The 25,498-nt window shown below is 47.5% G+C and overlaps 1 protein-coding gene across 3 annotated transcripts; it reads right to left on the minus strand.

The window, feature by feature from the left end:
- Nucleotides 1–1,415: 1,415 nt before the first annotated feature.
- On the minus strand, nucleotides 1,416–22,725 carry LOC109783093 (uncharacterized). 3 transcript variants are annotated; one of them, XM_045233726.2, is made up of 7 exons: nucleotides 22,152–22,720; nucleotides 21,629–21,681; nucleotides 20,209–20,246; nucleotides 9,428–9,746; nucleotides 9,203–9,299; nucleotides 8,995–9,079; nucleotides 1,416–2,373 (listed from the first exon to the last, which is right to left on the minus strand). In XM_045233726.2, the coding sequence occupies exons 1-7, from the start codon at nucleotides 22,492–22,494 to the stop codon at nucleotides 1,773–1,775; spliced, it is 1,536 nt and encodes a 511-aa protein (XP_045089661.1). In that variant the 5' UTR covers nucleotides 22,495–22,720; the 3' UTR covers nucleotides 1,416–1,772. The 3 variants fall into 3 exon arrangements, with proteins under 3 accessions (XP_045089661.1, XP_020197286.1, XP_045089662.1); XM_020341697.4 differs by having other exon boundaries at nucleotides 8,995–9,299; nucleotides 22,152–22,725; XM_045233727.2 differs by having other exon boundaries at nucleotides 8,995–9,299; nucleotides 21,619–21,681; nucleotides 22,152–22,332.
- Nucleotides 22,726–25,498: the final 2,773 nt, after the last annotated feature.

Genomic DNA, 25,498 nt, shown 5'->3' on the forward strand with positions numbered 1-25,498 from the left:
CACCGAGACCCAATAGGTCGGCCACAACTAGCCTCCATTGAGTCGTCCTACTGCACCGTGCGCGAGACGAGCGCAGTTCTGCTGACGTTCGTGAGACGGGCCGGTCCTGCAGCCGGGCGCGAGACGAGCTCGGTCCTATGGCACCAGGCGCGAGACAGTCGATGAACCGCAGCCGGGAGAAGGCCAGCCTTCCGGCGAGAGAAACAAACATACGCTGAGGAGAGGGGTCGAAGGCCGACACAGACAGCCTACAGACAAGCCGACGTCAGAACAATCTGGCCGCCGCCGCAATCAACCTGCCACCACCACATCACCTGCGCCTCCACGCCCTGGTCAGATCCACCCGAAGCCCCGCCACCCTGCACCGGAGCAGCGTGGACACCGGCCACAACACCACCACCTCCACAGGATCGCCGGGAACCCCCGCCATCGCCGACCATCACATCCACCGGATCTGGGCAGGGATGTCCAGATCCGCCGCCAGCACGTCCGGGACCACCAAACCCCACGAGTGCAGGGGGAGGGGAGGAGGAGGCAGCGCCGGCGGGCCACGAGTACGCGGGAAGGAGCGCCGGAGCAGGGGTCGGCCGAGACCCGCCGCCGCAGGCAGGGGGAGGCGCCCCGCGACGCCAGCCATTCGCGCGCAGGAGGAAAACCGCCCCCCCCCCCCCCCCCCCGCCGCCGCCTCTGCCACGCGGCCTTTGGCCGGCGGCGCCCACGACGGCAGCGAGGGATGGGGAGCCGGGGCGGAGGGTCGGGAATGGCGGCACAAGGGTTGTCTCCCAACGACACTCGCGAGAGCGCCTCGGAAGAGGGGGGGGAGGGGAGAAGAAATTGCAGAGCTCTAAGCTATCATTATGAGACTGCCAATGCTAAAGTTATCAACATAACAATTGTACTTTGGGTCATGACTGTTATGTAGTAGTTATTACCAGACTGCTAATCATATAATTATGAGGCTGCTCATGTTAAAGTTATCACTTGATTACTAAAGTTATCAGGATACTAAGCTATCATTATCACTTTGGGTCTCTATAAGGGGTTTATTACACCCCCTTGTATTTTGGGTCAAACTTTGACCTTAACCATAGATTTGATTTGCAAAGGATAATACTTAACTCTTTCCTAATTCCTCCATCCCATAATGTAAGACGTTTTTTGACACCAGTATAGTGTCAAAAAACGTCTTACATTATGGGACGGAGGGAGTACAATATAAGATGTTATCACAACCAATGTACTCATATATTATTAATTGTAAGTAACATCTTATATTATGGGCAGAGAGAATGTCATAAAATTTATACTGTGGATTCGTATTGGAAAGAAGTTTCCATTTATATAGTTTTGTTACGTATAACAAATATTTTGTTACGCGGTATGGTCAACTTTGGCTCAAAGTCTGAGGGGCCTAATAAACACGGGCAGAGGGGAATTGCATTCCATAAATATATCGTCTTAATCATGATTTATAGTCAGTTCTCCTAAAACAGACTACACCCGAGGGCAATTTCTAAAGTCCCAACTACTAATTACAATGCTCATCAGAAGGCCGTTCCCTGGAATGCTTGCCAATTTCTTCCAGGGAGGAACATACCAACAATAAATGCATCCCAATCAATCCCGTCGACACCAGTTAGATAACAACGAGCATCTGCTTCCAAGTATTGCATTTCCCTGTTGCAAATTGCAGATCCTGGCAGAATGGAAGCAAATCTAAGCATTTTCGGATGATGAGTCTCCCGAAGATTTGACTCCTTAGACCTCCTAGTTTATTCTTCTCCTTCAACTAGTCTTCCACGTACCCATCTCATCTTAGACTTATTAGCAGGTGAGGACACATTCTCTAGTGGCTCTGCTGAAATAAATTCTGTTGTATCTGCTGCAATCCGGTCGATCTGGTCGTTATTGACCACTTGCTCACTGATATATAGATCATTTGTTCCAAGATTTCCGTTCACATCTTGAGCTGTTGAAAAAGCTGAAGGAAGCAAATAAGCTCTTTCCATGGAGTTCTCTATCCTCTGAAACATACTGAGTTGTTCCTTTTCACCTAGTGCAGACACATCAAAATAGAAATCCATGCCATTAACAGTCCTTGGAGGTAACTTCATTCCATTTACAGATTTATTCTCTTGTTTAATAGGGTCATTTTGATTCTCCAACTTGTGCAGTTCCGATACACCTGAGTCATCCAATGTATCATCAGAAGAACTTTCTGCTGGCCCATCATTATCATCAACACCTTCGAGTGACATTCTTGCCTCTGTAACAAGCTTTCTAGCTTCTATAAGTGATGCTTGAGCAAATGGAATTTTCGCTGCAACAGGCTCAAGAGCATTTGCAGCTTTCTCGGCTTCTACAATGAGTGACCTGATGGTAAAAGAATAAGAAAACAACTTACAATGAGACAGTTAAATTTTAAAATGTCTTGCATGTACAGATGGCATGTTAGTTTTCTGACAGGAAATAGTGTAAACTAGGTATGAAGTAAAAGCACCCCGGAAAATTCAACTGCTAGTGTGATTGCAGTGCACTAATGCGATATATTCATATGTTATTACTTATGTTTTTCTTCCCATTCTTTGTTTTTCCGGAAAAAACTTCCGATCCATTCATCAAACATCATGGCAGTACAAAGAACACAAGAAATAATAAAAATTACATCTATGCCTGTAGACCACCTAGCGACGACTACAAGCACTGGAGCGAGCCGAAGACGCGCCACCATCATCACCCCTCCCTCACCGGAGACGGGCAAACCTTGTACTGACATGTATATTGTTTGGATTTTCCAAAGACTTTTTCACAGATATGTGGTCTTGATTTTTCCCAATAGTAACAATACCCTCATTAAATTTTGCTTTTTTTTTTGCATCATCATGTCGTCATGCTTAAACTTGAAATGAGGTAGCTAAAACCCTCAACCCATTAAACCAAACCCAAACCATAATTACTTTTATCATTTTATTTTATTAGGGAATTACAAAACCATTTCCCTTTTTGGTGTTTTGCATGATAGCCTTTCAAACTTTGCAGATAGCCTTTCTACAATACTTAGAGGCTACCCAATTTGTTTCATAATTTAATCCCTAACCTATCACCTACATTTAGTTCAAACCCAAAATTGATTTTAAATGGATTTACATTCCAGAAAATATAAACATGATTCCAAAAATTATGAATCTTTTTGTGAGGCTTTGATATATTCCAGAGAAGGTTCACAGAAGTTTGCATAAAGATTGGATCTCATCTGAACCTCCAAAACATTTTTAAACAGAAGATATTCCATTTTTTGTAAAAGAAAAAGAAAAAGGAATTCTTTTAAGTCACACAGCCCACGGCCCAAATACCCCTTCGCACTGGTTATTCCCTACCTCTGTATGGCAGCACGATCACGTTGACGGCAACGTCAATTTGACAGGCTGAACAGCGTCGTCTCGGCCTATATAGCTGCCCCCGACCTAGCCCTAGCCACCCTCTACCCTCTCTCGACGTTGCCACTCGCCTCCACCTACAGAGGCCCCTATTTTCCGCATGTCCTTTGACCGATCCAAGCACACCGTTGTGTTCATGGTGAGCTACTATACTAAAGCCCCCTATTTTCTGCAATGTTTGGTAGCTCTAGGACACTTAGCGCGTAGTCCAGTAGCAAGCCGTCACCCGCTCGCCGTTGTTAGAGGTCACGGACGTCAGTGGCAAGCAAACCAGCGTGCCCAATGGAGCCTCGAGGACGTATACGTCCTTGGATCATGCTAGTTCGCCATAGATCACTGGCCCACTCACGCACCCGAGCACCGGCCATTGGTCGTCGCCAACGACATCTTCTGTTCATTATTTCTACGCACAGAGTTCTGCTATTTAGCACCCGCTTGACTCTCTTTGCACTGCTGGTTGTCGTACTTGTCAGTGTTGCCAGGCTGTCCAGTCCAACTTAGAGTTTCATCACGTCTACGAGAGTTCTTTTCTCGGCTCCGTAAGGAGTTTGATCCATGGCGCGCTCTGTTGTTTGCTCGTGGCCGTAATTCTCTTATGTAGGCGCTTTCTAAGATTCATGCCAAGGAGACTCACCTCCCTAGTGCTGGTTTACTTTGTTAAGGAGTATTAGTATTAGATCTAGGGAGACCTGGCTATGTTTCCTTTCCTTGTACCCCAAGTCTTATGTAATAAATATAAGCCCCACGGGCTGCACGATAGAGATAGCATGCAAACATGGTATCATGAGCCCGGGTTTGATGTTGCATGGTGTCCTTGCTGAGCAGGGTACTCCTGCTCAGTTTTCTTGTCCCAGTGCTCATGCTCAGAATGGTGTGGCTAAGCATAAGCATCGTCACCTTCTTGAGACGCCTCAGGCATTGATGATCGCCGCCTCTATTCCACCTCACTTCTGGGCTGAGGCTGTTTCCACTTCCACCTATCTCATAAACATCCAGCCCTTTGCTGCTTTGTAAGGTGGCATTCGTTTGAGCGTCTTTTTGAGGAGTCTCAACCTTTTTGTAAGGTGGCATTCGACACTTCATTTGGTTGGTTGTGTTTCCTATGTTCTCCCCCCCCCCCCCCCCCCCCCCCGCCAACGCAGCAAACCAACCTCTCAAACTGGCGGGTCCATCTTTCTCGACCTTACTACCCGGGTCCATCTTTCTCGACCTTTTCTGTGAAGGATATCTCTTTCCTCACTTTTTCCCCAACACTTCTATCACTAATGTTGAGTCCTTGTCCACCCATCCCACTCTTCTACTAATTCGACTGTTGTAGATACGACGCTGTCATCTCCTATGGTTTCCTCACCTCACTTGTCACGGGATCACCTTCATCGCCAGTGGTTTCCCCGTCTCCATCACCTGAGCCTATCCTGGTGATTCCTCGTATTCTTCCATCTTTTCCTCGTATTCCTGTTTATCAGTGGCCAGTCGGTTGTTGGGCAGTTGCTTGGGGCGCCCCGGAGAAAGATAGGTACTGCCTTGTCCCGAAGGAAGTTCTGGAGCATCCTCTCTTCTTCTCCATCATCAGTGGACTGGCCTGAAGTAATTTTGTACAGGCTGAGTTGGATTTTCTTGAAATTCCTTTGTATGCTTGCAAAATTCTTGTTGACAGACTCTGTAAACTGATAGAATTCTTTCATATCCTCTTCACGTTCTTGTGTGGGATTTTGCACTGAAGAAAAGTTCTTCAGAAACCACTACTCCAACCTTTCTGCTGCCGAACGAATCCCGCCGCCCGACACCGCCGCCGTACGCCGCCAGACACCGCCACCGTACCAGGTCGGGGCCCAGGACGAATCTGGAGCTCGATTCACGCCGCCGAGGAAGAAAACATATGCTCTGTATACCAATTGTCAGGTCCGAGCCTGATCTGTCAAACTAATTCAGAGAACAACGGAAAAACACTCAGCTTTCGGTGGAATTTTTGGGGAATTTTCATTACAGATCGTCGGATGAACAGCTAGGGTTTTCGCCGGCCGGAACACGGCGGCTGCAAGGGCCAAGCCCAGAATAATCCAGAATGCCCTCTCCACAAGCCGGAGGAGGGATTAAAAGGGGAAAAACAGCTGTAAAGTAAGATAGCGCCATGTTCAGCAACTACAGAGCTTGTGGTGAATATAAAAGTAACAGGGGCATGCATGTGGACCGTGCATCCAGTGATCTACGGCTCAGGACAATCTGAATCGGTACTGTGGCTTATCCAGCTCTTGGCGCATGTCTCCAGTCCTGACAGATACATGGGCTAGCAATGCTCGGATCGCCGTTCACTTTTTGCTTACTGTGTTCTTCTTGTTGGTTCTCTCATTGCCTAGAAGACGGAGCAACAAATTGCTGTTTCCTGCTCGAGTGCAGAGGCTGAGTTGCGAGCTATGGCTCTTTTAACGGCAGAGATGACTTAGTTATGGTGATTACTTCAGGAGTTTGGTGTGTCTGTTATTACACATACTACACTCTTGTCTGATAATACACGTGCTAGAAGTATTGCGCGCGATCCTATGAAACATGAGCGCGCCAAGCATATTGGTGTTGATGCTTCTTTTGTGCGCCCTCGTGTGTAGGATCAGGTTATTGCTCTTCAGTATGTGCCTTCCAAGTTACAGTTGGCGGATTTCTTTACGAAGGCCCAAACTAGAGCGAGCATGGATTTTATCTCTCCAAACTAAGTGTTGTGGATCCACCATGAGTTTGAGGGGTGGTGTTAGAGTTATATTATTTTCCATGTATAGCCTGTTTTATTTTCCTAAGGTATGAGGGGTTTCACGCATATTTACCACCTCTACATGTATATATATCGGCCTAGGTCCACCTGGAAATATAAGTTGCATATTTCCTAACAATATCTACTTGATGCTGCTATGGGTAGTTGAACCTGGCTCTGATACATTTATGTTGTGCAATGGATATACTTATGTTAATATGTAACGAAGGCGAAGGTGGGAGGCCATGTTTTATGCAATCGGTGTTTTGTTCCACTTGAGCCGACACTAGGACCCGAGTTTTATCTTGATCCAAGACCGAGCTTACTCAACCTCTCACTGGGGAATTTATGGGACCCCTTGCGACCTAGACCTAAACCTCAAACCTCTCCATGGGCCACATAGTTCGGGCTTTCCATTACGTCTAGTTGTGTTGCGAATGAGATATGTTTATGATGATGATGATGTTGTTAATGTTATAGCTAGTCGTTGCATACATATAGGCAAGGTTGTTAGAACCGTGATTCTGAATTGGATCGAAGCTTTGATGGTAGGATCGCAAATCATAGAATCTTCACTATCAGAATCGTAGAAACGTAGATACTAATAATCAAAATCATAGAATCATAGGGTTTCATTTGGATCGTAAAGTGGTAGATGTTAGGAATATGCAACTTGTATTCCAACAGGGCCATAGGCTAGTATATATATACATGTACAGGTGCAAGACATTTGCAAGAAACCCCTTATACAATGGGGTAAAGACAAAAGGCTACATGGCTATATATTCCTGGCTACATATGGGAAGTGTCGTGGCCACTCTCCCTCCGCCGGCACACCCCGTGTGTGCTATTCTCGAGGGCATTAAGGGGTTGTTTGGTTCTCGCCAGTGTCGGCCATGCCAATGTCGGCCAGATCCTGCACCAAGTGACTTGCCAAGCAGGGAACAGAGATTTCTGGCGGGAAAAAAGGGCTGGGCGGGAACACAAGGGCGGGAAAACTGGGCTCACATGTGAAACAGTTACAGGAGAGGAAAGAGAGAGAGAACCAAAACCAGGGCGTGCAAATCTCCAGGCTTTCAGCTCTCTCCTCTCCTCTGGCAGCAGCTTCCTCCTCTCGCTCCTCTTCTCCGGCTGCAGCAGCTCCCCCCTCCTCTTGCGCAACCACAATTGCATGGCTCCTGCCCTCTCTGCTCCCCCTTCCCCTCCCTTTGCTCTTTCTTACATGCTCAGATCTGCACCAGCTTGTCATGCCTTTCCTGCTCTGTTATGTGTTATGCTATGCACAGCTCCTCTGCTATTAGGTGCTGCTGCTACCTCTTATAGTAGTTGTCTAGTTGCTTACCGCTTAGTGGATGGATTAGAATAATGGCTACTAATGCATATGTGCTCACTGGTGGATTAGAAGCAAGGTACGTATGTCTCACTAAATGGTACTATTCTACTGTCCATCAGGTTCAGAGTCTGTCTAAAGCATCGCCACGCTTTACGCTTTAGCGTTTAAGCAGTGAGGCGCCCCCTCAGCGCCTCGCTTCCCTTTGACGCTTTAAAAATATATGGTGTGAGTGCCTTGCGGATTCTTCCTCATGGGAGATACAAGGTGGAATGACAGGCAGTGCACTCTCTTTCCTTTCTCTATTAAACGCAAGTTGTAGTGTATCTATAGGAGCAAACCACATACCCTTTACTTTGAGACGATGCATACTCAGTGTAGATCTAATGTAAGTCTTGCAGAGTACGTCATGTACTCACCCTTGCTATTCAAACCAAGTTGCTGCAGAGGACTTCACCGACATTGAAGGCGGCTACTTCGCAAAACTTACTGACGACGAGTTAGATAGAAGGTCCCAGGTGGCAGTCTGAGCCTTGGGAGGGCCTTTCATTTATCTCCAACCTCTTGGGCACATTTGATATTTTGCCTATAACCAGACTATTCACTTCGTTGAATGATGTAATGTTGGATCATGTTGATCTCTAGTTGTAACAATAACTTATTAGCTCATGTGAGCTCCATACCTTATAAATGTTATCGTTCGAGTTCTATGATGATACTTATTACATTTCACCCCATAGCGTGTCATAGTGCGTGTATGTACGTAAGTACACTTTGCAGGTAGGATATTGCTTCTATTCTATACCTTGTAGGCAATTGCGCTAAACTTGGAATAGTACCGAATCCAGGGTCTGACAATGTGGCTGTTATTAAGCTTTGACTACTTTTCATAAATTAAACACATTGGATAGTGCGACAATCAAACAGAAATTATAAGGGGGAGCTTAGCCAGCATAGCCGGTCCCAAGCCCGGGTAAAGGAGGAGGGTTGTGATAGGCTTGGCGAGCCAACGTAAAAACTAGCCAGTCCCATAGGTATGAAACCCATTTGAGCGAGAGTAGTACTAGGATGGGTGACCTCCTGGGAAGTCCTCGTGAAAGGGTTTCATATCTAAGGGTTGTGATAGGCTTGGCGAGCCAACGTAAAAACTAGCCAGTCTTTTGGGTATGAAACCCATTTGGGCGAGAGTAGTACTAGGATGGGTGACCTCCTGGGAAGCCCTCGTGAAAGGGTTTCATATCTAGCCTACCCCAACTTGTTTGGGATAACAGGCTTCATAAGTAAGGATAAGTAAGCTTAGCCAGCATTGTTGGGTTATTTTGTATTATTTCCATATTTGTGAAAACTAGTCAAAGTCTAGTTGAAAGAACACATCAAAGTGCAGTAACAAAATTTTAAGCACGGAAAATCAATAGCTGATATTTGTTAGCAAAGATGTGCCTCATGCAGTTTACCCTTTTCTAATTGCAAATAAGACAACATACCTGGCTCTTTCAATAGCCTCTTTCTTCTCTATTTCCAGTGCTGTCCTTTGGGCTCGAATCTTCGTTATCATCTCTAGTTTCTCACCTGCCATAGGATCTTTGTAAGGAGTTGCACTTTTCTTTCTCTTAACCGGAGCAGTTTTTGCATGTGCATCGTCCATGCTGACAGCTCTGTGTTGAATAGATTTCTTTTTTTCACGCTTTGCACCTGGTTCTCTCGGAGTTCTTTGTTTACGCGGTACTTTAGATCCAGAAGATGTTCCATGATAGCTATTAATTGCACTGCAAACACGTTCACGGTATTCCTGCAAGAAAATCAAACGTTTCTACCATTAGTTTATGGAATATGAATAAGCCATATATTGCCCCGAAGACATTGGAATGAGAGGATGAGAACCATGAAATATGTTCAGCAAGGGATAGATAATCTTACTCGATCCAACCACTTCGCAGCAATGGCTTCTGCAATTTTTCTCCTCTGCTCTGGAGTTTTTGGCGCTCTTCTATTACCTGTCGGCCTAGGCATTGATCTTCTTTGCTGGACTTTCTCCAACCATTCCTGCCGCAGTTGCTCAGTCAATATTTTATGTGAATTCCATTGGAAGGCAACTCCACCAGCAAAGCCCTTCCTAGCTGCATCTGCTATCATTTCCCGCCACTCCACAAAGCAGCCATCCTGAACCATTAGCTTCTGTAGACGCAAGCTCCACCCACGCCTCACTCCCAATGATATCTTAATTTTGGTCTCTTCACTGTATTAAGTACAAACAAAAAATAGCAATTACTACAATTAAATCGATGTGGGTAGTTCTAGAAATCATGAAACTAAGGAACTGCAGTTAACTTTTTTTTTGAAAAAAAAGAACTGCAGTTAACTTATTACACTACTATTTAAGCACTAAATATTCTTGCTTTGAAGTTAGGTTCCTGGGTACTTCAGAGTTTAGACTTGTGGGTTGTGGCACAGTTGCAGGTTTGGATATGGCCGAGGGAAATATGAAGTGGCATGTGCAAACATTGAGAAATCAAGCGAACGAGCTCTTTGGATCAGCTCGCTATAGTGCATGAGCTTGTGTAGGCCACGCTCCATCTCTTGAAGTGCATGTGCAAACACTTGAATCATGCCGAAACTGAGACAAGCTCGAGTAGCTTGTCAAGCTCAAGCCATTTGAACATCCCTATGTTTGAGGAACAAACTTGCCAACAGAATAATAAGTCAGACCAAGAATCAGTACACGCTGTATGCACAGAAGTACATGGCCCCACCATGGCACTTCCCAATCATGGGATGAGATCCCCAATCTCCATGCTAGGCAGTCTACTTTCGAAATTAGGGAGATATGTTTTAGCATAGGCCTTGAGCCAATTAAGATAAGATCTATGATATGTTACCTATGTTTGTAGTATGAAGTTTGTATTAGCTATGTATGACTCCGGTTGTGTGACGAACTTTGTAGCGTGAACTCGTTTTAAAATTTGCAGTATGAAATATACCGGATATGTTCTGCCAGGACCTTCACATTCCCGCGAAATAGGGGGAACTCTAAAACGATTCGATTTTGCAGTAACAGATTATACCGGATCTCCTAGAGGTGCTCTTAGGATGTCTGCGAGCTGGTCCTTGATGCCAAAGAAATCAGCAGAGTTGCTCCCATTCTCCAAACATTCGTGGATGAAATGATACCGAATGTTGGTATGCTTGATCTGCTCATGGAAAACTGGGTTCTTGCTGAGTGCCAGCACGGACATGGTGTCCCTCTTCCCCTTCATATCACCAAGCAACCGTGCCAGCCAGATGGTTTGGCTCGCCACCGTTGTTGCAGCAACGTACTCTACTTCACAGGAAGACACAACCAAAACTCGCTGCTTCGCAGATTGCCAGCTTACCAAGCTGCCACTGAGGAAGAATAGAGCTCCGGACATGCTCTTCCTTATGTCGATGTCGCCGGTCTGATTGCTGTCCGAGAAGCCAACCAGTTTTGCGTCCTTTGAACTACGTGGGTAGGAGAGACCATAGTCAATCATGCCGGCTGTAGCGTAGCAGCTGCTTCACAGCGCTCATGTGTTCCACCGTGGGGTGCTCCATGAGTCTGCTCATGCAACCCAACAAGAAGGCGAGATCAGGCTGTGTGTGGACGAGGTACTGCAGACTTCCAATGATCCGCCGGTATGTTGTGGCATCAATCTCCTCTGCGGTGCTCTCACAACTCAATTTGAGTCGCTCCTCCATGGGTGTGGACGAGGGATCGCAGTTCCTCAGCCCAGCTATGTCAAGGATACGCCTGACGCCTGACGACTTCCCCTGATTCAAAGTGTCCCATCTTTGCCTTGGGTGTAACTCAATCCCATGTAGAAGGAGATGAGCTCAAGATCACCTATAAGGAATTCCGTCTTCATTTCTTCCGTGAATCGGGTGATCTCATCATGGTCTAATCGGGTGCCTAATCTGGTGATCACTAGATGGTAGACATTGATGCCAATGAGCAAGAACACCCTGCCATGAACGCGTCCGTACATCGTGCTCATGGGCGCTCTGCTCGAAGCCAAGCCACTTCAGTGAGGCATGAGGCATGCCTTACATGCACGCAGGGCTTGGCACAGTACAGTACCCCCTCATAGTCGCAACACCTTTCCTTCTTCTCAAGTGACAAAGAAACCAAATGGTTGCGACACATAAACCTCCTTGGTGCGGAGGGTGCCTCCGGATATCACCATGTCGTATGCCCCATCGTCAAAGACACGCATATCTCCCACATCATACATATAAAGGTGAATCTTCTCTTTTTCTTGTGTTTACTTGACCCCTTCGAGGACGGTATACTGCTTGACCCTCCTCCCTTGTGCATACATAGGTTTGAGTGGAACTTCACACATGTCAAGGAGTGCAAGCACGAGAGTACGCCTACACCATCCGCAAGGGAAGCTTGGAAGCAGCAACGAATAGAGAAGAAGGAGAAGAGCTGCTGACGATCAGCTGCCGGACTGTCTAGACAACATCTCAGAAGTCCGGCTTGATGCCTCCAGGCATCAGTACCCAAAACATTAAGCCGGATGAAAGGGTCCTCTGACTTTCTGTCCAGCGTTTTGTCTGGCCATCAGCCGGATTGTCCGGCATCCAAGCCAGAGTGGTACTTCACACATGTCGAGGAGTGCAAGCACGAGAGTACGCCTACACCATCCGCAAGGGAAGCTTGGAAGCAGCCACAAATAGAGAAGGAGAAGAGCTGTTGAAGATCAGCTGCCGGATTGTCTGGACATCATCCCGAAAGTCTGGCTTGATGCCTACGGGCATCAGTACCCAAAACGTTAAGCTGGATGAAAGGGTCATCTGACCTTCTGTCCGGCATTTTGTCTGGCATCCAAGCCAGACTGTCTGGCCCTGGAACGCGCCAGCCGTTCGACGACTACACCAGCCCGACGCCCCGAGAAACTCAGTCCCCGAACTGTTCGGGCATCTGCCGGACTGTCCGACCCGAGCCTGCGCACAGATCTGGCCCATTGGCCATGTATCCCCTCCTCACTTACCCTTCGTGCCTAGGACTATATATAGCCTTTCTCCACCTTAGATTTAGGGTTAGCTAAGAACAAAAGACAATAGAGCTTAAGTCATGTACCTCCCCTTGTGGGATTACCCCTTCATGGAGATGGCTCCTCTCAAGGAGATGAAGACCTCTTGAGGGGATGACTCCATAGGAGTACCAAGACCTCCACTTGTGGAGAAAATTCCTCCATGGAATTCAAGCCCTCCTTGTCCTAGGACTTGGGGAAGAGCTTTATCTTGTTCCATCTCTCTCTTTTGATGATTTGGATCAAGGATCTATCTATGTGTATCTTTAATTAGTTTTCCCTATGTTTCCTCTGTGTTCTTCGCGTTCTTCCTCAAATCCACCTCCAGTTCATGAAGATTGGGCACAATTAGGACTTGGTCCCATATCATTTGGTATCACGAGCAAGGTTGCCACGAATTGACTAGTTGCTATATTAGTTGATCTACCTTCCTTTGCATTCCCATTGCCCAATTCTTTTTTTTTTCCATCAATCTCGAGCGATAAATCAAGTTTTTCCACCCAAAAATCAAGTTCACAGCCCTGAATTGCGATCCCCGGACTGTCTGGCCTTCTACCCGGACGTCCACCCTTCCCCCGGACTGTCTAGGTAGGTTCCTGGACTGTCCAGCTACCCTATACCTTAAAAACAAAAGGTTTTCACCTTCAAGCCATACTGTCTGGCTTCCAACCCGGACTGTCCGACCCACTGGAAATCTGTTGCGGTTGTTTCACCGTTTTGGCCATAACTCTTAGATCCAGACTCCGATTTGAGTGTTCATGGGCTCATTTTGTAGCTATTGATGTGCAAGTATTTATCATATAGGAAAACATCAAGTTTGTGAATCAGTAGAGTGGTGCCAAGTGACGAATCTGTTGGCCTCTGCATACAATCAAGCTAGTGTCTCTCCTTGTGTTTGTGCAACACAAGCTTAGTCTTATCTTGTATGCTCATTCCTTCGGTTGCACAAGCCCGTTATCTTTGCCTATGTGTTCCTATTGTTTTCCTTCCACATCTTGAGATCAACTTGCTTTGAGTTCATTTGGATCTTGCCCAATCATTTCAATATATTGATCACTTATTGCTTGAATTTGGTGCACTAACCTTACCGAGCTCCACATATAGCCTTGTTGTGAGTTTGTAGGTGTGCGTTCGAGAACACTTATCAACAGCATTTTGCTCTATTGGTACACATTGGACGATCTTCGATCCTTTTCATCCAAGGAGTGGAGAACTTAACATGCTATTGTTCTTTCCTTAGCCACTTACTTTTTGTGCTAGTGCCATCATGTATAGGGAGGGTGGGGCAAACATGGATGAACTTGCAACGAAGCCTCAAAAGCTTCATCGCTATCACTCTAGGAGAGAGTACCACACAAGCAGTAAGAATGATGGTGGCCATGGCAACTCCACTAAGAAGAACAATAAGTCAAGTACCTCTACATCAAGACGGTGCGATGACAAGGCCATCACCGAACTCATCCACAAGTAAGGATGCGTTTGGTTACCTGCATTAGGCCCACCCAAGCCCGCGCGGGCAGTTTTCAACCTGTTTGGTTGATCAGGTCATATCTAAAAGTTGACCCCACGAAACTTAAAGCACCTCGGGCCTGCATCCAGAGGAACGCTCAAATCGGTCGTTTTTGTGGAACCAGGCCCGAGCGGTGCTACCTTAGGCACGTGGGCGTGGGTGGTTGCACGCGTGAATGCGGTCTCGAGACATCGCGTTGTTTCCCGAAGTCGCGTCATAAATTACCCTCACCACCACCCCCCCCCTTCCTCACCGCTCTCTCCCCTCTTCCCCACTCACACCAGCGACGGCGACCACCGGAGCAACTGCAGGACGATCCAAGACGACGGCGACCACCGGAGCGACTATAGAACGATCCAAGATGGTGGCGACCACCGGAGCGACTGTAGAACTCCATGGGAGTGCATCAGCCATGGCGGTAAGTCCTTGCCCTTTCTCTAGATTTACTGCTTTCGACTCGGGGTAGATTTGATTTGTGCACATGATTGAAGAGTTAGGGAGGGGATTGAACACATCGGGGGTGTGGGATTGGATTAGGGGCAACACTGTCGATGAACACTCGAATCCATCGATTCTGCACCGACAGCTTCTAGGGTTCATACGGTCATTCTTTATTACATCAGGGGTGGGGATTGAGGTACAAACTAGCCGCGAAGACCTTGGAGTCACGTCGAGGGGCCAGGGCCGAGGAGGTAGCCATATTCTTTTCTTCCATCATACCAGCACCCGCAGTCTCGTCCTCATCGTCTTCGTCAAGAACGATGGGTCTTGCACGGTCGCCTGCCGCTGGCGCCCTGGCCACCATCTGCACCGCATCGTAGTCCTCTTTTGGCGACACCAATGTCCTAGTCCAGTACGCTTTGGCACGCTGGTCTTGAGGCGCCTTGTACTCCCTGTACTTCACCCATCTTGCCCTCTGCCCAGCGTCGCCGGAGTCTGCCTGATTCATGGCCCAGCGCAGGATGTCCACTGACATTGCGCCCTTGTCTGTGTCAGGAATCAGTGTCTTCAACTCATCCGCCGTAGCCTTCTAAATCACAGCGACGGCCTCCTTGTGCATGTCTTCGATGCTGCTGAAGTTCAAGCACACTTCCATGATGTTCTCGAACTTCGCGCGGTCGCCGAGCAAGCACCCGAGGAAGAAGGCCCTCCATCCAATGCCCCAGGGGAAAGCGTTGGGGTTAGAGTTGGAGTTGGAGTTCATGTCGAGGGAGAGGTGGTGAAACAGAGAGGTGGAAGAGGAGAGGTGGTGAAACAGAGAGGGTTTAAGTGCGGTGCTGGGTAAGTAATGTGGGTAAATATAGGAGCGTTAGGCCGATAGGAATGAATGCTGACCTTTGAATTGCATGTTGTTAAGCTAAAAAAAACTGTGTTGTTCATAATGCAGATTGAGAAGGGCAAAGAGGCCGTGCCACCATTGGAGAAGGGCAAAGAGGTCATGCCGCCACTGGTCGAGGTGCCGGTGCAGGAACACCCAACAGCCAAGCGGAGTAACTACGGGCACTACCATGAGGAGTCAGGACCAAGCCACTTCTGCAAGGTTATCCTTGCTCCGAAGCTGGAGAGTCTGCCAATGCCTCTGGAGTTCACGAGCACTTCCCCGCCGTCCCTACAGAGTTCAAGCTCAAGACGAACACCTGGTGCGCATGGAGGGTCACGGTGAGGGTGGTCAACGACAGGGTCACCCTTGATCAGGGTCGGGCCACCTTCGCCGTTGTTCACTAGATCATGATCGGGTACATGGTGACGTTCAAGTTGCTGACCCCCGACACCATGAAGGTGATCATCTTCAACGACAAGGGCGTGGAGGTGGTCACCAAGTGCAAGAAGCACGATGACGCCTTCGCCGTGACCGCCTAAATGAGCTCATGTTGCCCGTTCGTTGAAGTACTATGTTAAACTTCTATGCGTGGTTTAGACTTTGATGTGTGTTGCAGTTTTGTTTAAGTACTTTGCCAAACTTCTATGTGTGGTTAAGACTTTGATGCGTGCCTAAGTTTGTTCTGGTTGCTATAGTTTTGTTTTTACCTTCCAATGTGTGCCTCTGATAACCTCACCACATCGAGGAGGAGGCTACCACACAATTGTCCTAGATGTAACCAAACAACCGGACTTGTGTTTCCCCTGAAACAGATCGGCAACCAAAAAGCCTGCCTTCCGTTTCGGCCCATGCAGGCTAGAGGGGATGCATGCAACCAATTAACATGCAGATGTTGGTTTTTTGCCTGCATTTGCTCAACCAAGCCCAACTGGGACAAGTATGCAAAGGGCAAAAAACGATGCAGGTAACCAAACGCATCCTAGGACATCGACAAGCACCTCAAGACTATGGACAAGAGAAGCTTCCCAATCTCAAATCCACTACTCCCACGAGCTACCTCGACTTCGACACCAAGTACGAGATACTCCCTCCGTCCGGAAAAGCTTGTCCCTCAAATGGATGTATCTAATACCAAATTAGTGCTAGATACATCCATTTGAGAGACAAGCTTGGGACAAGCTTTTCCGGACGGAGGGAGTACTATTTTATGGGACTCATGACCTCGAAGAGTACCTCGTGTGGGAGCAAAGAATGGACGACTACCTCAAGCTCCATCAAGTCCCATCCGAAGATCAAGTGATGAGCGCCACAAGACACTTCCACTACTACGCTTTGACAAGGCGGCTTCACCTACCTTCGAAGGCATACCACACGGATTGGTCCAAGATGAAGAAGGCTATAGGGCGAGAGTTTGTGCCATCCAAATACTCGAAACATCTTCGTCACAAATTGGAGAACACCCCACAAGATCCAAGTCCCTTGACGAGTACTTATCTCAGCAAGCCTTGCCACGAGTCGGTGAGGACGACCCCAATGGATGAAGTGCCACTTCAAAGCGGGATTGAACGACGACATTGCCAAAACTACCTCGCTCAATAACTACAAGTCTATCAACAACCTTTACAATGTTGCTCTCAAGGCGGAAGGAGAAATCAAGAAGGCCAAGGCTACTCGACCCCATGCACACTTCAACGACCAAGCTCCAAGACGGCGAGTATTAGGATAGTTCCACTAAGATGTCCAAGCCCGACGCCACAATGCTCCGAGATGACGCTCCAAAGTTCGACTTCACCGCCATCCCGCTTTGTCATCATGACCCTTTTTCAAGACAGCACAACGACAACTATGACTATGGACCCATTCGAGGACCATACTTTGGAGGCAAGTGACTTGGTGGCGAGCGAGGAACAAGCTTCCACTTTTGGAGGCGATAGTGAGATGGTCGAGCATGGGATATTCCCTTCGGTCATGGAGGCGAGTGATGATGTGCCACCTTCTAGGACCTTCATCCTTGGCAACGGTGACGAGATGCTTAAGGATGGGATTTTCCCTTCAACTATGGCGGCGTATAGTGCGACTTCAGAGATATGTGCACGCATATTGAGAGTGAGAGTTCACCACTAGCCCCACATATGTTGATGCCCCAATTCCTATGTGAGGAGAGCCACAACCACCACCACCACCATCACTTGAGTGACTCCATCATATGTGAGTTTGAGTGCGGTCCATCCACCTTGAGGGAAAGAATGAACCACAAGAGTTGAGTGAGGTAGTCGATAGGTCATGTTAGGCCATTTGCAATGCAAACAACTTAACCTCTACCTCTATTGTGTCCTCTCCTTTGGTGCTAGGTCTCATGGATGATAACACCTCGATCCTCAACAACTTCGGCCCTCCTTTGGACAAGACAATGGCCATGGTGGAAGAAGATGCACCCCGCACATGGTTCCATCAAGATGATGACATTGGCCACAAGATGGTCTTTTCCACCACACCTACTTCACATGAGTGGGACTCCCAAGGTAACAAAATAGGTGATGGTGATGTGCATGTCCCTCTAGTGGATATGGATTGCTTGCATGATATTGACGCTCCTATTACTATGTCACATGTTATTAGGCCTTCTACATGCTTTGATTTGCCACCCATCTATGATATGTGTGATGATGAGTACGTTATTTTGAGTAGTTGTGATACCATGCTACATATGATATCTTGTCATAACTTCATATATCATATCATGTTTGATAACCCTCTTGCTTGGTCATATGCTATGAATGAGATTTCGAAATTCAAATATTTGCAATGACTATGCCATCCCCATTAAATTCAACTTGAGTTGTGAATATAGCATAGATGACAAGCTTTTGCTCTATGGTATTTGCATATCTTCTGATGATATTGGCGTGCTCCCTTTGCATCATTTGAGCAATTCCCTTCAAATGTCATGCCATGAACAACTTGCTTTGTACATGCATTGTTTAGATGTTGTTCAATTTCTCCTTGTTTTACTTCAAGTCTTTGTCTTGCTTGCAACCATGCTTATACTATTGCCCATGAGGACACCCCCATAGTATCCTCATACATGTTAGAGTGCTCTATCTTTTACTTTGCATGCTCCCATAATTGTGTGTGTAATGTGCTTTACATTCATATGAATGCTATGCATATTAATATTGATGCATCATATACTCGTTACACCTTGTGTCCCCTGTGTGTTGAGCATAACAAGTATCATTGCATCATGGATATCGTATTCTTTTATCGTGCATCAAATTTACTTGCATATCTTGTGCTAACTCCCACATGCACATACACATCATGATGGATGATGTGTACATGTACCACGTGCCCACATTCTTTCGTTTGTGTCTATGTTGTGTAGGTCATCATGCTTGCTTGTCAACTTCCAAACTCATGAGTTGACAACACGAGCTCTGGAGAGCTACATTTGGAGTCCGGGGCCGTATACCAACCTAGGGGTCCTGTGCCAATCTGATGGGCCGACTTTTGGTGGCAAAAGGCAACCCTAGGCCATGGCACCGTCACTGATGTCACACAATTTTATCGGACGGCTATCAATAATTGAGGTGAAATGGAAGCACACATGTGCGAAGAAATCTAGTAGGCTTTCATCACACACCACTGATAGATATATTGTTCCTTAGTTTAATAGGTGTGGTCGGCATTTAAATATTCAATAAAATATAGAGAACATGTTGATGTAGAAGTGCTTTGATACTCGTATTAAAAATGTTTACATAACAATTATTATTTTATCACCAAAAGGCCAAAATTGCTAACACATCTTTTACAATGCAAGCAAGGACAAAAAAGGAGACATTTACTTACAAAAGTATTATTTTCCATGAACACAATCATATATCTTAAGAGTCTCTAAATGTGGCGGAAAACAACAACAATTACTTCATCAAGTCATGCATGGTTCGCAATCTAAGAGCGACAATCCAACTGGTATGGTTCGCAACTCTAAGGGCGTCAATCCAGCTGGTATGGTTCGCCTCTAAGGGCGTCAATCCAGCTGGTAAGGTTCGCAACTCTAAGGGCGTCAATCCAGCTGGTATGGTTATCAACTCTAAGGGCGTCAATCCAGATGGTATGGTTCGCAACTCTAAGGGCGTCAATCCAGCTGGTATAGTTTGCAACTCTTAAGGGCGTCAATCCAGCTGGTACGGTTCACAACTCTAATACATCTTAAAGTAAACCATGTGGGACTAAACCCACCATTACAAAGCACAGCACACAACAGGGTGTTATACTTATGGAGGATAATGGTTCAGGCCATCTCAACACGGCGCTACAAATGGGCGCTAGGGAATAAATTCCCAGCCGTTGCTCTCCAATCCCGGTCACATAGTTGGTGTTGAGTGCCTGATTTAGAGGCGACGCTTAGGTGGGCTTTTGGTTCAAATTAAATGGTCCAAGCGCCATGGATTTATTATGTGCGTTGGAGACTATGGCTCTTACGTGAGTGCTTCATCTTGGTATTTTTCTATTTTCTTGTGCAACTTCTTACTGAGGGCATCTCCAACAGAAGAAGCTTATATGAGCACCTAAAAAAACAAGGGGGGCAGCCCAGTGCAATAGACCCAAGGCGGTCGGACCCTTCCCCAAACCCTGCGCAAGCGGGAGCAACATGCACCGGGCTGCCTTTTTTTTAGGTGCTCATATAAGCTTCTTCTGTTGGAGATGCCTTAGTAAGACGTTGCACAAGAACATAGAAAAATACCTTGCCGATAATAGTTAATGTTTTATCAATGTACTACATAAATCTTAAGAATAAGTAAGGGCCTACCTCTGAGCATGTCCGAGATTCATCAGCTTTTTCTTAACCTGCACAGCAATCTCTTTAGCCAAGCTAAACAATGCATTAACTTGTTTCTGACAAAAACTTGAACATACTGACACAGTATTAATGAGCCAAGTAAATAATGCAAGAAAAATATAGGCTTTGATAGGGATCACACCTAGTACCTTACACTAATGCACCCACTGGTCCTTTGCGGTTGGACCAAGTGTTACATTTGTGCCTGCTATGGCATGTGTGTTTAGTTTGTAATACCACACCATTATAGTTTATAAGTAATTAAACCAATAATAATAACAATAATCATTTCCCATTATATACTCCCTCCGTTCCAAATTACTCTACGTGGTTTTAATTCAAACTATATATGTAGAAGTATCTGTATTACCAGCCATGCAGTACCCGTGTTGCTGCAACATATCGACATATTACTGCATATTTCATGTAAGATCCCAATTTTAAAGAGAACTATAGCAAACGAATTCAGGAAAATTACATCTTAATACATACTTCAATACATAACAACAGCAGCAGCAGCAACAACAAAGCCTTAGTCTCAAACAAGTTGGGGTAGGCTAGAGGTGAAACCCATAAGATCTCGCAACCAACTCATGGTTCTGGCACATGGATAGCAAGCTTCCACGCACCCCTGTACATGGCTAGTTCTTTGGTGATAAGTAAATTTAGATGCCCTGGAACCATTTATGAATACTATTCAGCATGCTTTACCTGGCAAGGTTGCAAAACATACCCAGTAGAAAGCAAAGAGAAATGATGGTATGAATATTCCAAGTTAACTGCTTCCGATCAGCATATGATTCAATAAATTAGAGAGTGTCTCAAAATAAAATGTGGTTGGATGAACATTTCATTGCAAACATGCCAGATTTCTAGCTATGATGTCTGCATTTGTACGTATCCACAGCCAGAAATGTGGAACCAAGCATACGAAAACGTACATTTTTTCAATAATCTATCCAACTCACTGTCCTGAAATTTTTCACCCTTCCTTTGCATTGCAAAACAAACAGCTACATAGAAGCTGTATGGTGACAATCTATTACACCATGAAATAAAGCAACTCCAGAACGTTGTAGCACCCCAAGACATAAGGGTGTTTGTATTGTCCAGTTTAGTTAGAGATGGTTGATCTCCTCAGAGGATGCAAACTTAAGAGGTAGAGACCATGTGTTACCCAAATGCAATTGTTCCCAGGCATTCAATTGATCCAATATAAGATAACAACTTTAGCTTGTAGCAATATTGCTATTAATTAAATGTATTCAATTAGCTATCTACAATCCTACATTATGAAATAGTTAGCTCAAGTAACACTACGCAAATACCAAGGGATTAAAAGACATGACACCACATATAAATAGCAACAACAATTCTTACATGACTTCACCTTGGGGTTCTGCATAGCAAGCCGTGTCCTCTCCCGAATCCGCTGGAGCGTCTCTGCACATGCAAGTTAAATTTAATAAGGCGTTACCGTTTCCTCAAATCAATATGCAACTCTTATCTAAGCCATTTACTAGATCCATTTAAACCTTCATCGTTGCAGTTATCCCATGTTTTTCTGGAACAGAACATCTACATGAATTTCCTAAAAGGTGGCCGTTGGCATGTTGAGTTCTCACGTTGCTATCACACGGTTTCCACCTACCAGTACCAATCTCCCTCTTTTTCTTCCATTTTAATCAAAAAAATTCACAAAAGTTACTATTGAAGGATTAGGTGGTGTTTGATTCTCTAGTCCTAGGACTTTTTCTAGTCCCTGCGACTTTTTGGAAAAGACTCTCAAGGAGTGCTTCTAAGGACTTATAGCAAAAAGTACCACCCTGTTTGGTTTGCTATGGACTTTTTCTAGTCCCAACACAAAAAAGTCCCTGGAACCAAACACCCCCTAAACTAGGGTGCAATCCTACCTGGGCTGTGCTTCCTGCCCTTGTTCCACGGCGTATTCCCCTTGTTCGCCTGCGATATCCGCATCCGCCTCATCATCTCCCTCTCGTCCACTGCCTCGCCGTCTTCCTCATTCCCCACACCGTCCTCCTCAGTCGGAAACTGGATTTCCAACGCCTTCGCACCGCGGTCCAGGGCCAGCGCAGGGTCCACCTCCGCTAACACCCTGACTGCGCCGGCGCGGCAGCGGGGCGGCCCAAAGCATATCACCCGGCGATGGGCGTGGGATGCGCAGGGCCACGGGGGAACCTGCGGGAGCCGGGGCCAGGAGGAGACCCAGTAGTAGCCCAGGAGCTGCGGCGCCATTAGACGTCTGTGTTCTTCACGGCTGATGGTTGGCCTAGCAGAATGCCGCCCACGTAGCGCGTGGAGACGTGATGCGAGGAATGGAGGGCGGCTGAGGGAAGGATTGGCTCGGCCGCGGCTGATGGAAGGATTGGTTCGGCGGCGGCGGCCGAGAGATAGTCGAGCGAATTGGTGACGTCCTATGCGGAGAACGTGGAGTGGAGCAGGGATAAGAGCGGCCGCAAACCACTCGGGTTGGGCCGAAAACCGCGCACCGGGGGCCATACCGGCCGAATTTCCGTCGTTTTCTTTACCTTTCCCTCCATTTCCCTGGTGCCGTCTTCCTTCTCCCTAGTCGCTTTCGCAATTCTTTCCCCCAAATCCGCCCGCCATATTGTCGAAAAAGTATGCGGCCCCTCGCCTAGCCACCGATTCCGTCCAACCAAAGTAGAGGAAGCCGAGGGCGCCGATGGCAAGGCCCCCAGGCTTGTCGAACGCCCAGTGATCGCCGGGAGGCGATCACCGCTGACCGGCAGAACAGGCTCGTCATAAAGAAGGCCAGAGACGCGACGGCGGCGGAGTAGGAGGAGGTGTCTCGCGCGGGGATGGTAAACCTTCCGTCTCAACAGGCCGGCCGGTGCCCACAAGCCGCGTGGGGGAGCCAGCTTCTCGCCGCCACTATGGGGGTATGCGCCCTTGCCTGACTACGCCGACGGCGACGCGCATGGCGGCTTCAACCCCAACATCACCTTCCTGCATGGTGCGGCATCACGCGCGTCCCCGTCAGGCTTCAACCACGACCCGCGCAATCCCTCCCCCGCGTTCGCCGCCGGCCTCAACACCCAGTACAACTACTCATCACCAACTTACTCAAGTTCGCCTGCGCCGTAGTGCCTTGCCCTTCGCACATGGCTCGGCACCACACTTCAGCAGCACCGACGCCGACATGGACGAGATGATCACGAGCGGCTCGAGCACCGCCGCTTCGTGCCTCGGGTTCCGCACGCGAGACGAAACTCTTGACGCCGCCGTCGACCTAGAGGACGAGCTCGACGACGCCGAGTAAGAGGTGGAGGAGGAAGAACCGGCGGAGGTGGAGCCGGCGCCCAAAGGGAGAAAGAAGAAGCGGGCGGCCAACGCCAGGCCGGGCGAGCCTCGCGTCAAATGGACGTCCAAGGAAGACAAGTGCCTCGCCAAAGCATGGAATACCGTCAGCATCGACCCGATCACCGGCTCGAATCACAACAACGACACGTACTGGAGAAGGATCAAGACGGCGTTCGACGAGCGCAAGTTGGTCGACCCCGACTTCGCCAACATCCACATGGACCGCGGCGAGAAGGCCATGGTGAACCATTGGGCGACCATCCAGGGCCCTGCAACAAGTGGCATGGGATTCAAGAGGAGATCGTGGCTCGCCCAGAAAGCGGCGCCAACATCAAGGGTCAGGTATGGCCATCGATCGCCGGCCCAGTTCTTCACCGTGTACTTCGCCGACACTTTTGTCTTTGGCTGTGCAGATGGTTCGGATGTTCAACATGTTTCGCCAGGGCAACAACGACCAAGAGTTCAAGTTCCTTCATGTGTTCACCAGGATCGAGTTGTGCGAGAAATGGACGGAGTGCCGGCTCGCTCTCGCCAAGGTGAAGGACGCCTACAACCCGGACGCGTCTGCCCCAGCGGCGGTAGAAGGGCGCCCTAATGGCAACAAACGAGCCAAGGCAGCGAGGGACGCAGCACCCGCTGTTGAACGACTGCAATCGTCGATCGAGCAGTGCATCGCCGACGCCAAGAGGGAGGAGAAATCCGACGCGAGGTGGCTGGCGTTGATGACGAACCAGGACGTCAAGCTCGACCTTCTTAGGACCAACGTCACCGCGAAGAAGAGGAACACCGACCTAGCGTTCTTGAATGGGGCAGACACGTCGACGATGGATGAGCAGGTGAAGGCTTGGTAACTGGCGGACCGTGGCTGTCGTCTTGAACCAGATGTCGGGACCGGCGGCGATCACCGCTCCTACGCCCACTACGCCAACGCCGACGTCGAGCCCGAGCACTGAAGTTGTGCCCACGTCGACGCCAAGCCCGAGCACTGAAGTTGCGCCCACGCTGACTCGAGCCCGAGCACTGAAGTTGTGCCCCACGTCGACGCCGACCTCGGCCAGCCCTGCGACAAAGGAGCCTGCCGTTTTGATGAGCCTCGTGTCTATTGTTCCTACCCTTTTGATCGCCGGACTTTAGCTATGTTCGATCGCCGACCTTGTGGCATAATGATCACCGACCATGTGGCATGATGATCGCCGAACTGTGTTGTTTTTTTTGTAGCGGGAAAGTGAACTTTGAATTTTGATGCGTTTGAGGGCCGAAACTTGGGGGCGGGGATGGGAACTCGATCGTCCCCATGCCGGAAAAAAACGCTAGCGCAAACGCTAAAAACCCTTCGTCAGGTGCGCTGGGGGACAAACGGCTGGAGATGCTCTAAGGCTAGTCATGGTGGGGATATATTACTATGTTCATCGTGTAAAGTAAACAAAGAAGTAGTAACATAGATGATTGCATTTATTAACTTGTAGACTCATATATCCTTGGGAAGCGATGTGTTAGAGTAACATACTAGGTTACTCTAAGCACCTTACCACACACGATATTAACATAGTTTCAGTCCTAGCTAGGAAACAAATCATAGTTCATCCTAACTACTAACAAATGTCATTACAAAAATAACAGTCAAATGGCTCAACAGGGGAAAGGTCATCAATGTCGAACTAGTGGCAAGTCCATCCTCGTCCTCTTCTTATTCTGCCACTGTTGTTTCTTCTTATTATTATTCTTTTTCTCATCTGTTGTTGCTTCTTCTTCTCTTCGGTTCCTGCTTTTGCTCTTCTTCTTCTTCAGATTCTTGTCTGACCTCTGTTATCCCATATTTCATGTGCCCACTCCATCATTTTGATCTTCTAGGCTTCGTTGTCAAATGCCTCTACACCATGGTCGAAACTGACAACATCGTCACGCATCACATCTTCCT

This window comes from Aegilops tauschii, chromosome 1 (assembly GCF_002575655.3).
Source record: "Aegilops tauschii subsp. strangulata cultivar AL8/78 chromosome 1, Aet v6.0, whole genome shotgun sequence".
NCBI lineage: Eukaryota > Viridiplantae > Streptophyta > Magnoliopsida > Poales > Poaceae > Aegilops > Aegilops tauschii.

Coding starts and splice junctions, on each gene's coding strand:
- LOC109783093 (XM_020341697.4), bottom strand. CDS start 22,494: ATGGCGCCGCAGCTCCTGGGCTACTACTGGGTCTCCTCCTGGCCCCGG. Junction 21,682..22,151: donor GGGCAGGAAGCACAGCCCAG/GTAGGATTGCAC, acceptor TTGCATGTGCAG/AGACGCTCCAGCGGATTCGG. Junction 2,374..8,994: donor GAGGCTATTGAAAGAGCCAG/GTATGTTGTCTT, acceptor TTTTACCATCAG/GTCACTCATTGTAGAAGCCG.